The sequence below is a fragment of the Calliphora vicina genome, chromosome 5 (genome assembly GCF_958450345.1).
Source record: "Calliphora vicina chromosome 5, idCalVici1.1, whole genome shotgun sequence".
NCBI lineage: Eukaryota > Metazoa > Arthropoda > Insecta > Diptera > Calliphoridae > Calliphora > Calliphora vicina.
The window spans coordinates 70,238,617-70,253,208 of record NC_088784.1 but is presented as its reverse complement, the minus strand read 5'-3'; the positions used below and the strand labels follow the sequence as shown (position 1 = coordinate 70,253,208).

At 28.9% G+C, this 14,592-nt stretch overlaps 1 protein-coding gene across 3 annotated transcripts in view; it reads right to left on the bottom strand.

The window, feature by feature from the left end:
• The window catches only part of Camta (Calmodulin-binding transcription activator), a 211,387-nt gene that overhangs the window by 64,081 nt on the left and 132,714 nt on the right, over positions 1-14,592 (bottom strand). For all 3 annotated transcript variants that reach the window (XM_065511212.1, XM_065511214.1, XM_065511213.1), the window contains one exon: positions 917-1,008. In XM_065511212.1, coding sequence (XP_065367284.1) covers positions 917-1,008 — 92 coding nt within the window. The remainder of the gene's footprint in view (positions 1-916; positions 1,009-14,592) is intronic.

Sequence of the window (14,592 nt, the reverse complement as noted above, 5' to 3'; positions counted from 1 at the left end):
AGCTCACATTTGTATAAAAAGGATTGTTGAATTGTTATGTTTTGTTTGTTTTTCAGTTTAAAATTAAAATAGAAATTATTCGGTTAATCGAATAATTTAAAATTAACCGATTATTAACCGATTAAATCAAAACCCCGATTAATTATTTACCCTAGTATTTATCATGCTTAGGCTTGGTTTAAGTGATGTTTTTTTTTACTCATACTGTGAAATGTTAATCTGCTGAGAATAACATCGATGTAATCAATTATTTTTTTCCTGTTGATCCTTGTATCTGCTTTTTTTGTTTGTTTGAAATTTCCAGAATAATCATTATTTTCTATTCATGATTTAAACAGCAAAACACAAAATATACAACATTGAAAAAAAATTTGCAAAATAAAATCATGTTGTGACATCTTGTCACAACATTGTTAATGTCTTCTTTGCAACCAGTTAAATTTAAACTTTTAAAGTAAACGGTTGTTAATGTCAACACATTCTGGGTTCATGATTTTTGAGGTGATGATGGTGTGATGGCTTCTACTTTACATTCATTCACCATTTACATTACGCGCGTCGTCAATGCCATCAACAATAAACAACCAAATAAAAAGTAAACTTGACTCAACTCAAACAAACGAACACAACAAAATAAGACATTAAATTTAAATAAAATAAGAAATAAAACTACAAACATCCAAAAACAGATGGATAGATGATGATGGATTCTTCAAGTTAAATGCAGCCAACATATAGCGAACCCCAAAAACATACTTAAACTTACACTTAGAATATGTTCGAATAAGAATGATTGTACTTGGAATAATCTAAAATTTTTTGTACACTGTTATGGTATTTTTAGTATTTTGGAGTGGCGAATGTAAAATAAGTAAATACTTTCAAGTATAAAACTAAAAACGAACAAGCAACTGACCTCATTTGTATTCCAACGATGACGTTGTGACGGAAAACTGTCAGCTCTTGGCAAGCTTTCCAAATTGTCTGGTAGTTTGATGGGATCTCCATCTGAAAATAAAAGTTAAAAGCAAAAACAATAAATAAACAAACATTAGAATACAATAAATATTTCGGTTTTTTTTTTTGCTCTACTCCTTGTTAAAGGACATTTTAAAGAACATAAAAAATATCGCCAACAACAAAAATAAAATCAATTTGTGTTCGAAGAGTTTTTTAGGAGTTACAAAAAAATATCTAAAAATACAAACAATAAACAGTTGAATAATTTTAAAAATCTACATATTTGCTATATATAAAAAGGACAAGAGTTTGTTAAACTATTGCACAAAAAGTGAAATTAAATTGTATGATTTAATATTTAAGACAAGTCATTTGTAATAAATATGCAAAGATTATATAAAAATTTCAATAAGTTTAAGCACAATATATAATTTCTATTAGAAAAGATTTCACAGCTTTGTTATACTACAATTGTTATACAAATTTGTGCAACATCTCACAGCATTTAGAGGTTGCACATATTATTTGAAGCTTCGAGTTTTAAGTTAAATTTAAATAAACTGTTGAAAATAAATCTAATAAAAAATAGTTCAATAGGGGTTTTGTTAAACTTTTTGTTACAATAACAAAACACATGTAGAATTTACACTCAAAGTACACGCTTGTTAGAACATACAATTTTGTGAAAATGAGCGAATTTACTTAATTGTGAATAAATTCGAAAATAATCCATCTACTTTTATGATCGATATTTCATTTTGTTCCTATTACATGTGGCTTTGCGATAAATGAATATATCTAAACAATTTCTGCCGTTTTCGATTTTTCATAATTTTTTTAAAACAAAAAAATTTGATATTTTCACATAAAAAATATATTTTTTGCTTCAATTTCTTATTATAACTCCGAAACTACTGAGCCGATTAAAACGTAATATATATGTGAAAATTTGTACATGGCATGGGGAAAATGTTTTCAAAATTCAATCAATCGAAAGAAGAACATTAACTCCTCAATTTTATGCATATTAAAAATAAACTAAAATTTTGTGAAAATGAGCGAATTCACGTAATTGTGAATAAACTCGAAAGGAATCAATCGATTTTTATGATCAATATCTCATTTTGTTGCTATTATATGCGGCTTTGCGACAAAGTAATAAACCTGAAAAATTTCTGCCGTTTTCGATTTTTTCTGATTTTTTTAAAACACAAAAAATATATTTTTTGCTTCAATTTGTTAATGTTATTCCGAAACTACTGAGCCGATTAAAACGCAATATATAAATGGATTAAAGGTCATGTAAATTTAAACTTTTCTAAATTTATTTTAATAACATCGAACTAACCCTTTTTGAGTTATCATAAATTATGTGGAGAAATGTCTAAAAAAATTCACAATTTTACAAACAAAAATTTAAAAAAAAAACTTCTCCATAGAATTTTAAATTTGGACCATATTTGTACTACTGGAAACACAATACATCAAAATTGTGTAGTGGTTTAAAAAGCCTCTAAATTTTTTTTCGATTTTTTTGCCCTGTGTTATTACAACTTACAACAAATATAATTTTTTATAGTTCTAATCAATAGTGATGAATTTATGAACCTTTTCCGGAAACCCCTCCATAAAGGTTTTTATTGAGCTTTCTGTCACTTTGTTGGAACAGGTAGTCCATCTCCTTTTACAATCTTCCAAACTTTTGGACACCTTTTTTGTGCTCTTCAATTCTCTTTTAACAAGAGCCTAATATCTCTCCAGGCAGTTTGGATGATTGTCCTCTCTTGGTACAAATATCACATTATTGTTCTTGTACAACTGAAGACCTTGCTTACCATAGTGACATGATGCCAAATCAGGCGAAACATAAGTGGACACATTAAGAAGTCTTATGAATGGAAGCATCCTTTTTTGCAAACATTCCTTGATGTAAATTTCGGTATTTATAGAGCCCTTTGTAGCAAATGTTTGACTTATTTTGCAGCAACTGCATATTGCTTTCCATACCAAGAACTGTTTGGGAACATTTTCTGCATTTGGGTTCTAAACTTTTCTACAATATTCCCTCCAACATCAGCAACATATACATTTTGACCCGGAAGCTGCAAAAAATTAGTCAGAACATAAGTTTTGTCACCAATTATTCAGCAGGTATATTTTTTTTTTTATAAAATTTGACTTCAATTTCCATGCTCTGTCTTTGGCCTCTAACTTTTTGAGCCTAGTATGTTTTTAAACCTGCATTATCTTTAACTTTTCGTACCAAATAGTCCGGATGTGTTGGGAGCTCTTTTGAAAATGCTTTCTATTCGTTGGCTTTAGAAACTTCATGTGGACCATGCAATCTATCCGAATCAGATTTTCTATCAACGGACAAGTTCTCCCGATACTATTTACTAACATTGGAATCAGTTTGACGGCAGACCTTTGAGTGTTTGGCCAACTTTTTGTAGGACCAAGTTGGATTTTGTTGAAAATATTTAATAATTTTAGTACGCAATTTTTTCTCCTCACTCATTTTAATCAGTTTAATAACAAATGAACATAATTGACTTTAAAGTTTAAACATAATAAGCCAAGCTTTACAAAGGTAACTTGATCAACAAAAATAATACTTAGGTTAAAAGTTTTAATGAAAAACGTGTGTTAAGAATTTTTCGATCTCAGTCCTTATCATATTTACCCAAAAAAATCTAGCCTTAAAAAACCACGAGTTAAGTCCTTTCTATATCAAGGTAACGATATTCTATGTTTTGAAGCCTTTAATTATAAAAATAAATTGTAATTTTTTGTTGAATCTCTTTACAACACCTTGTTAATTCTATTAACAATTAAAATATGTACAAAAATACTTGTATTTCTTTAAAACGTACTTGACTCTTTTTTCAATAAAATGTCTTAAATTATTTTTCCCATAAAATGTCTGTTGTTAATGTTAAATAAAAGAAAATTATACTCAAATATTAAAAAATTGAGTTCAAAATCGGCAAATGCCGATCGAAAATCCAAACAAAATAAGTGCCACCCTACTGAACATCTTCAAATCAAAATTGTCCAACAACCGTTGTTATTTCCTTTTCCGTATCTATTTTTCCTCTCTGCTTATAAGTTTGTTTAAACATAATTGTTAAATTAAATTCACACTCTTAATGTTGACGTTTACATAATCAAACCAATACTTAAGTGTCCTTTTCACAAAATCCAATACATATATTCAACAAAATATTCAAATTTATGATAATTGACTCTTTGACATTTTCATTTCAAGTGGCAAACACACATCCACACACACGAACTTATAAATAAACACAAACACACATGTTTATGAGAGGCAAATGTGCATTTGTCACTTGACTGTTGTGAGTTTGTAGGTACGTTCGGCGATGAGAACGAACTCAAACAGGGTAAGAACAAAAATTGGTTTGATATGAATATTAACAAACAAACAAAAAAACAGATGATTTATATCTTTTTAAATACATTAAATACAAAATATGTACTCATACGTAGATGGGTAGACATTTTATAGGAGCAGTGATTTTGGTGGGGAAGAAAATAAACATATTTCGAACAGGGGTTTAAAAAGAAATTTTACAGATATGTACATTTAGTTATGAATGAATGAATATTACAATTACAGGTTTTTTTTAAAGAACAAGAATCAACTAGAAATTCGTGAACTTATAGTCCCACAAATGGTACCACAATATCAATAAAGCGAAAGGATATGCCCAGGATACAGTTTGCCATCCCCAAAATCTGCAGAACTCAATTAGTGTTCTAAACACAATCAGCACATTTGATATTCATATACTGCCATTCCTGTGTTTTTTCAATAATCATTTTGGGAATTCCTAAATTCATTATTCTACAATAAAAAATTATGTTGAGCAATTTTTTAACATTGGAAATTTTGTAATTTTTTTATTTTAATTTCGAATTTAGAAATCTTTAAATTTTCTTTTATTAATGTTATAAAATACACAATCAGCTGAAAAATCTGTAATTATTGACTTGTTATACTTTTCCCCGATTCTGGGATTTTTCAAAATTATTTTGGGAATTAATTTAATTATTATATTCAGAAATCTGTTTTTATGAAATTCATGTAAAATTATATAAAATTTGTTTAAATTTCTTACAATCCCAGTTTGGGGATTTTCTATTTTAATTTGGGAATAACGTTTTCTAAGATTTTCTTACTTTTTTCTATTGAAAATACATTCTAAATAAATATTTTGCCAAAAATTATTATTTTTTAAAAATTATCTGAACTTTGGAAATTTTAGGATTTTTTGGGAATTTAGAAATCTTTAGATTTGTTGGCAAATTATTCATGTTCTATAATCAAAGACAACAACTTTACTATTTTCTAAAGGAAAATGTTCAATACCATGCTATATTTTTCTTCCCACTGGGATTAAATTGTATTATTGTATTCAGAAATCTGATTTTATGAAATTCTAATAAATTTATATAAAATTTTTAGTAAATTTATTATACAGTCCAATTATGAATAAAAAATTCCCCGGGAGTTTTTCCCATTGAATTTGAATAGGAAAAATGAGAAAAATGAAAAAAACTCCCGGGGAATTTTTATTCATAATTGGGCTGATAATCCCAGTTTGGGGATTTTTCCATTTTAATTTGGGAATTAAATTTTTTATGATTTTATTTCCTTTTTTTTTATTGAAAAATACATAAATAAATATTCTGCCAAAAATTATTATTTTTAGAAATTTCCTAAACATTGGAAGTTTTGGGATTTTTAGATTATTTTTTGGGAATTTAGAAATCTTTAGATTTATTGGTAACTTATTCATGCTCTATAATCTAAGATAACAAATTTACTATTTTCTGAAGGAAAATGATTATTGACTTATACTTTTCCCCAATTCTGGGATTTTTTAAAAATTGTTTTGGGAATTCATTTAATTATTCAGCCCAATCATGAATAAAAAATTCCGCGGGAGTTTGTTCCCCGGGAGTTTTTTCCCATTGAATTTGAATAGGAAAAATGAGAAAAGGGATAAGGGAAAAAACTCACGCGGAATTTTTATTCATAATTGGGCTGATTGTATTCAGAAATAAGTTTTTTGGAAGTTCTAATAAAATTATATAAAATTTTGAGTAAATTTCTTATAATCCCAGTTTTGGGATTTTCCATATTAATTTGGGAATTCAGATTTCTAAAATTTCATTAATTTTTTTTTATTGAAAAACAAATTCTAAATAAATATTTTGCCAAAAATTATTATTTTTTTTTAATTTCCTGAACATTGGAAATTTTGGGATTTTTAGATTATTTTTGGGAATATAGAAATTTTAATATTTGTTGGTAAATTATTCATGCTCTATAATCAAAGACAACAAATTTACTATTTTCTGAGGGAAAATGTTAATTACCATGTTATACTTCTGAAAAACTACAATATTTTGGGAATTAATTTAATTTATATAACATTTTTAGTAAATTTCTTATAATCTCAGTTTGGGGATTTTTCATTTTAATTTTCCAAGACTTTAGTACATTTTTCTTATAGAAAACACACATTTTAAATAAATATTCTGCAAAAAATAATAATTTTTTAGAAATTTCCTGAACATTGGAAATTTTGGGATTTTTAGACAATTTTTTGGGAATTTAGAAATCTTTAGTTTTGTTGGTAAATTATTCATGCTCTATAATCAAAGATATCAAATCTACTATTTTTTGAAGGATTTGTTACAATTTTCCCCGATTCTGGAATTTTTCAAAATTATTTTGGGAATTAATTTAATTATAGTATTCAGAAATCTGAATTTATGAAATTATTGTAAATTTATATAAAATTTTGTGAAAATTTCTTATAATCCCAGTTTGGGGATTTTCCATATTAATTTAGGATTACGTTTTTTAAGATTTCATTACTTTTTTCTATTGAAAAATACATTCTAAATAAATATTCTGCCAAAAATTATTATTTTTAGAAATTTCCTGAATATTGGAGATTTTGGGATTTTTAGATTAATTTTTTTGGAAATTTAGAAATTTTAAGATTTGTTGGTAAATTATGTATGCGTTATAATAAGCCAAAATAAATATATACTTTTTTAAAATTTTCCGAACATTGTAAATTTTGGAGATTTTTAGATTTTATTTTCGGAATTTAAAAATTTCCAGAATTTTTTTTTTTTAAGTTTTCTACGGAAAAGTATCTGGAATTTTACTGAATTATTCGGGGATTTATTTATTTTAAATTTTAGCCATATTTCTGAAATAAGTTTCGAAAATTGAGTATTGGTTTTTTGCTTACAACTCCGCCACTAATGGTGCGAATTTAGTGATTTTCAATACCAAAATTCGCGAAGAATGTCTAATATATTAATACAAAATTTACGTCCATAAGATATCTGGCGTGTTCGTAAAGTTTATTTTTTAATCGAAATAAGGAATTGTTATATAAACTCGCCCATTTATACGGATCGAGAACGAATATAAATAAAATCGGCCCATAAATGGTTAAGTTAAGAGCAAAAACCCACGACTACATCGATTTTTTGAAGTAGTTTTGGATATATCTATTTTGCACATGGACTGTATGTACATTTGTATTTGAAAGACTTTTTTTCGCCAAAAAATCACCAACATTTTTTTACAACAAACATTTTTTTTTCCAAAAACTTGTTTTTAAGCTTTAGCTTAAAGTTTAGATGAAGGATATATCACATCCTGTTCAACCGAATAAAGTACTCTTATTTATTTATATTAAGAAGATTTTAAAGATCTGATTTTGTAAAACAGACGGAACTTTTGATTAGAAATCACTTAGTTTTTAAATATTTTTGGAGTTATTTTCATATAAATTTTCTAGTCATAGAAAAAATAAACAAATGTTTTATTTTCCAAAAGAATTTTCTATTCATTGAGGTTCTTTAAGAATACTAAAAGTTAGGCCAGAGCCAAATAACACTTTTTAAATTTTTTAATTGAATTACACAAACTAACATCAATAATTTGATAATTAAACAATAACACATTTCTGATTTAAAAACCTACTTTAAAAAAAACTCAAATTTATTTTCATACCAAATCACACATTCATTCTCACATCGAAACATTTCATTTAGCTCATCCTTTTAATGTAATATTTATTTAAACCCTGTGTGATTTACAACCATTTACGATGAGTTTATGGATTTCAAATGGTTTTTGTTTATTTGAATTCAACACACGAATGCGTAAGTGAATTTCATACGAATTCGTATGTGAATGTGAATAAGTAGATGGGATTTGAATGTAATTGTTTTGGAAAATGTCATCAATTCTCATTCAGAGACATAAATATCTTTTAAACTAAAAACGTTGAAAACATTAAAACATTTTGTATTTCAAAACACATAAATATCTCTCTCACACATGCTAGAGACTCAAGGAGTTCTTTTTTTCGTAGTTTTTATTGTATTTTGAATAATTACAAATTGCACTTAAGGAATACAAAATTACACTTTCTTTACCTTAAAAAAGAATTGGCCATAAAACTATCTTGTTGGAGCATAAAATTTATGTGAACAAATACAAATTGCAAAAACTTTGCAAAAAGAGTAATTTACTAAAAAAATATTTCTTAAAACATTTTTCGTTTTTTTTTGTTGTTTTTGTTGTTATTTAAGTAGGAAAAAGAATTGAAATAATCCCAACAATTTCAAGTGTATATTAATGTAGATGTTAGTATGTAGTTTATAAGTTGGTAAATTTATTTATTTTTTATTTATTTGTACACAATATATTAACAAATCAATTTTTATTGTCAAACTCTGTGGTAACTTTTTAGCCCATACTTTGCTCTCTTTCACATAAACATTTTGTAGTTTCCCACCTATAGAAAAACCACAAGAGTATTGTGGAAATACCTACTGTTTTTAAACGGTCTACAACGAATTTGATACCAACTAAATAGTAGGTAAGATTGGGTTGAACAGGCTCTTAAATGTGACACACGTAGGACCTCTATGGGTCCCCCTGGGATACCTGGGTAAAAAGGGGCCAGGAAGAGGGCATAAATTCCTAGTATCTGACTAATTTGAGCCTTCAACCAAAATACCCCCTTACAACCTTCTTCAAAAAGATAACCAGTATTTCGTATGTATGGTCAGCTAAGACCGGGCAGTCCCAGTGTAGGAAGTTTACGTCTGCTCCTCTCATTGATCATGCCAACTCCTGCTGAAGTAATTGAAAATGAGCATTAATCCCCCAGCATACAAACCCAACACGCAGTGACAAGTGATCACATTCGAAGACTGCCAAACATAGACCACATGACCTTTGTTGATGCATAGGACCATCTAATTGGCGGGGATCATAAAGTACCAACTGGATTCATCGTTTTCAGTATGAGTACACCATACAACCAGTCAACCTCTTCATCTAAGACCGAGGGGAGCCCCTTTTGACCATCGAATCAGTTTCGAGGAACTTTTTGGTGTCCCGTTATCCAGATAGTAGTCCAACTGTAGAATGTCTCGCCATGTCATTCAGAGATCCGAGAAATTTCATAAACAGAATTTCAGGGACACTCATAAAGATTTCAGGGCCGGCTGACTATCAGTGCAGTTCCCAATATTCATCCCGTATACCCAGAAAAACCTCTGAAAGTTTGTAGCCACACCCAAGGCTGAGATCTCCACCTGAAAAGCATTACTCTTTTTTGGTTGTCGAAAAGACAAAAGCGTTCCAATGTGTCCAATATAAAAGCCTCTCCCATAATATGGTCAACAATGCACCTAGAGAGACTAAATAGTAGTCTTTGTAATACATTATGAACCAATATTTTGCAAGTTACTGATACTTTAATACCAACTGTAGGTCAGAGGATAACAAAATGCAATTTATATGTTTATCATACACACTGATATTGTTTTCCAAACAACACATATTCATAATCGTATCTACATTAAGGTGGCCCTGAGATATTTCCTAGTAAAAAATGGAAGGTGATAGGAAGCTAAAAAGAGAATATTATAATCGCTTACTATTACGCCTTACTGAGAAGCAATAAATAAGTGAAATATTTAAATAATTATTTAACTAACTATTTTCCTCAACAAGGAAGCATGTTGTACTGTACGGACTTTGAAATCGGCAATAGCTATGTGAGTATTCGCTATATAGAAATAATGCCTTCTGTAAGCAGGTTTGTATGTCTGAAAAGCTAAACTCCCCTTACAAACCTGCTTCCAGCAAGCTCTAATTTTTGCTGGGTTTGTACCTATATTTTTGTGAAATATTCAGGATATAGGATCATCTCATCTCTGACTGTGTTAAATTGTATTTAGATATCTTCAATGATTTACGAGCTATCCAATTATTTGAAAAATAATATGTTTGTAAGCCATTGTGAGTCCGAAGCATATCAATTTCACTATATTAGACTCATATTCTTTTATTGGACAGAAAATATCTCTCAAATGGCTATTTATGATCCGCCACATTTGATAAGCCTTACAGAATCTTAATTCATTGACTTTATATTCGAGTTCAGGTAACCAAAAAATTGGTTACCTTGAAAGACGATTTTGTATGTCTAAGATGCAACATGAACGCTATAAATGAAAATCATTTTTGCATCGAATCATTACTTGCGATGACAAATGGATCCATAAAGAAATCGGAAGATTATGAGATCGTAAGCCTAATCGACACCAAAGCCAAATGTCTACCCGCTAAAGTAATGCTCTGTATTTGGTTGGACCAAAAGTGTCCAATCTATTAAGATCTGCTGAAATATGGCTAGACCATCATAGGGAACCTGTAGCGAACGAACGCAAGTGATTCGTTTGAAACAAGCCACAGTGGGGCAGAATCAAAATTTTTGGTAAATAAATCTGGCATTTCTAAACGGCTTATTTGAAAATTTGACATGGGCGTAGACAAGGAGAATTCGAGTTTAAGTTATTAAAATGGACCCTACAAATGCTCCAGCGGCGGCGCTATGGGTGCTCAAAGTAGGCATTTTATTGTTTCCCATCCGATTTCAAAGATTTTTACATTTTTCTTATTATAAGAGTTGTATTGTGAAATTTTATGGAGATCATTTTTGTGGAAGATCTTAACCCTCTAGCTCCTCTCTATAGGATCAATATGACCCTTTTTGGAGAAAATCAAGTCTTCAAAAATTGTAAATTAAGCTTTTTAATCCAAATTATTAAATTTTTTCAATTTCAATAAGTTTAAATTTTTTTTAAAAAAATCTCCAAAAATCCATTTATGAACCGAATAATATAGTACATGAGAAGATCTACAAAAAGCGTGTAATTTACTTTACACGCTTTTGCATTAAGTTCTCCTTCCGCGACATATACAAATGGTATTTAGTTTATTTAGGAAGTATTTTTTTTTTCTATAAAAGAAAAAATATAGTGACTTTTTTGAGGAAAAACGTAAAAATACGGCCTTTTTACATGTTCCAATTTAGGATGGATGTAACTTTTTATAGGGACAATATAATTGTTAGTAAGTTGTTTATATTTTATTTGGAATTTTATCACAAATATAGCTGATATTCTAAAACAAAAATGTCTACCTTTCGTAGGTCCGCCATATCTAAAAAAATAAACAAAAAAATAGAGCAAATAAAATAAATAATTTTTTGTGGATCTTCTCAAGGACTATTTATATTTTAAATTTCAGCTAATTCGGATAATAAATGGAATTTTGGCAATTTTTTTAATAAAATGTGAAAACCATGTGGCGTGTAATTTAGCTAATTAAGCGTAAGGAGCATTATTTACAACTTTGGTATCTTTGGTGACTCCCACTGAAATTTTCCGGCAAAAATTTTCTTAGAATATTTTAATCCTAAAGAGAGGAGCTAGAGGGTTATGATCTTCCACAAAAATGATCCCCATTAAATTCCACAATATAACTAAAAAAATTGCAACTTTGACCCACTGTAAAAAAAAACTCAGACCAGCTTGACTATAAGTTTATTCTACAAAAATGATTTACTCAACATGCCCTTTTGGAATTATAGGGTCGCTATTATGTTCCAATCAAAAAGTCTCAAAATGTTGGACAGTGCTACTAGTTATTTGTTTCGATCAATGCAGAACGCTCTGTCTGAGATATTTGATAAATATATGTTGCACAAATGTTTCAAAATAAAAGGTCAGAAAAATCCTGAATTTTTAAGTCATGCACCCAATAAAATGATTCCAAAAAAATTCCCAGACTTTAATAGTTGGATGCCATTTAATGTCCGTAATATCAAAAAATAGATATACACTGTGTAAAATATCCAACAGAAAAATTTACCAAAAAGGTAACGTGATATTAATTTAAAAGATTTTCACCATATGGGCAATTCCATATCATCGTACGTGACATTTGTACGCCTATAGAGTGGAATAAATTTTGCAAAATTAAGGATATATGAAAAATAATTTGGTCTATATGTTCCATTCAGAGGGTACTATATTTTAAAATACTAAAAAGTTCTTTCGAAATATTGTTATCAAAAATATTGAGCGAAATAAGGGTATATCGTACGTGACATAAAACGGAACTCATTTTGAGGTACATGTAGAAATATTCGAATCGTGAGAGGCATTATGTTTTCTTTTAATTTCATACACTAACGGAAATATTTTTACATTACAATCCGTCATATTTAAATAAAGACAATCTCTGGATGATTTTATAAGAAATTAAATTTAATATCGTACGTGACATACCGTACGTGACAGATTTTTCTCTTATAATAAAACAATATATATATTCTGTAAATATATGTATACAAAAACTAAAGAAGTGAATAGAAAATTAAATATATAAGAAGTGTAAAAAATAATATTTTTGTCTTTAAAATATTGTAATATGATCTATTACTTTCACATAGTAACATTTTATTATTTTCTTCTATTCAAATCATCTTGAAAGAAAGTTTCAAGGGTTTTTGTGTTTTCAGTCGTGGTAGCGATTCTCGTGGAATTGCCCATATGTAACTATTACTGTAATACTTGTATTTGTTGAAGTTACGGGCATAAGTCCTTTTAAAACATTGTATATTATTTCTTTGGAGCATTTTATTCCAAAATCGAAAACGAAATTTTTGATAAATTTAAAGGTTGGGATGATAACATCGACAACATTTTTTAAGACCAGCCTAATGCACATAAGTCTAAAAGAATGGAATGGGTGAGTGAGTAAATGAGTGAATGAATGAATGATACATGTTCCATAAAGTTATATTCGCTTCTTTTTTTTATGTCATCCAACCATTCATTCATATGAAAACAAGCAAAACAACAATAAAAAAGACCAACCAATTGACTCTTGTACAAGTTACGAGCATTCGAAACAAAAAATACAAAAATATTTATTTAAAAAAGAAAGAAAAATGTGTATAAAATCATTGCCAACATGTAGTTTATGATCCTTAAAGTGTGTTCTGTTTGTTGTTTTTGGTTTGGTTGGCTGTTGGTCGGTCGTTTGGGTCGGGTCGGGTCGGATGGATGGATGGAATTGTCGCGTGTTTTATTACGTTTGGCTTGTAAACATTGGAATTAAACGCTTATTACAAAGTGTACAACAACATTTTTATACAACTTTATATTTTTTTTTTTCATTTGTTGTTATTTTCACTCAATGTTCAATGGTTATTTTGCCGAGGATATTTTTGCGTTGAAAGAGTATGTGCGTTTTTTTGTATAGTGTTTTTGTAGTTGTATTATAATAAAACATTGTTACTTTTAAGTTTTATTACCGAACTAATTTGTCATGTCCCCTTCGCAGGAAAATATAATACTTTTTTTTGGGTTGTAGCAAAGGAACTGAAAAATATTGTTATTTATATTCTCATCTAAATGTTAATGAATGTTGTTGGTTGTATCGTTATTATAAATAGTTGCTAAATATAGTCATTATTATTATTATTTTAGTTTGTTAATGGTTATTTTTGAGAGAGTAGAGGTTATAAAGAAAGTTTCCATATAACTATTTAAAAGAAAAAAAGTTTTTAAGAGTCAATTAAAATTAATGGATTAACCCCATGTTTTTACAAAACTTAGAGCTCATTCAATTAGTCACAGCAACAAAAGAAATTTTGGTCTGTACTAAAATAATTTTATAATATTCAAGGAATATCTTTGAACATTTGAAATTTTTATATAAAGAAACATATGGAACGACGTGGCGAGTAATTGGCGCCACTCAATATCCAATCTCAACAATGTCTGGAGCCTCCAATCAGCAATCCCGATACCAGAATCTGATGCGATCGGCTTATCATCGGTTCATCTTAAACTCTCCGGATTACGGAAACCACAACGAATGAAAAACAAAATGATAACCAACTGTTGACAACTTTTAGCTTTAAATCAAGGACACGATTCGAAACATGGAATATTATAACGCTTCTGGAACCCTCAAGAATGGCCCAAATATGCAGAAGGAGTGTAAATACCTTCTCTTCCGCGGTTTATGTGAAACTAGGTGGCCTGATTGTGGCACAATAACAATTGACGGTGACACTACCTTTTTATATTCTGGCAAGCCAAGTGGACTCACTCGATCAAGTGGCGTAGGTTTCCTTCTTTCGAGAGAGACCAAGAGCGCCCTAATGGCATCTCAGCCTCATTCTGATAGGATTATAT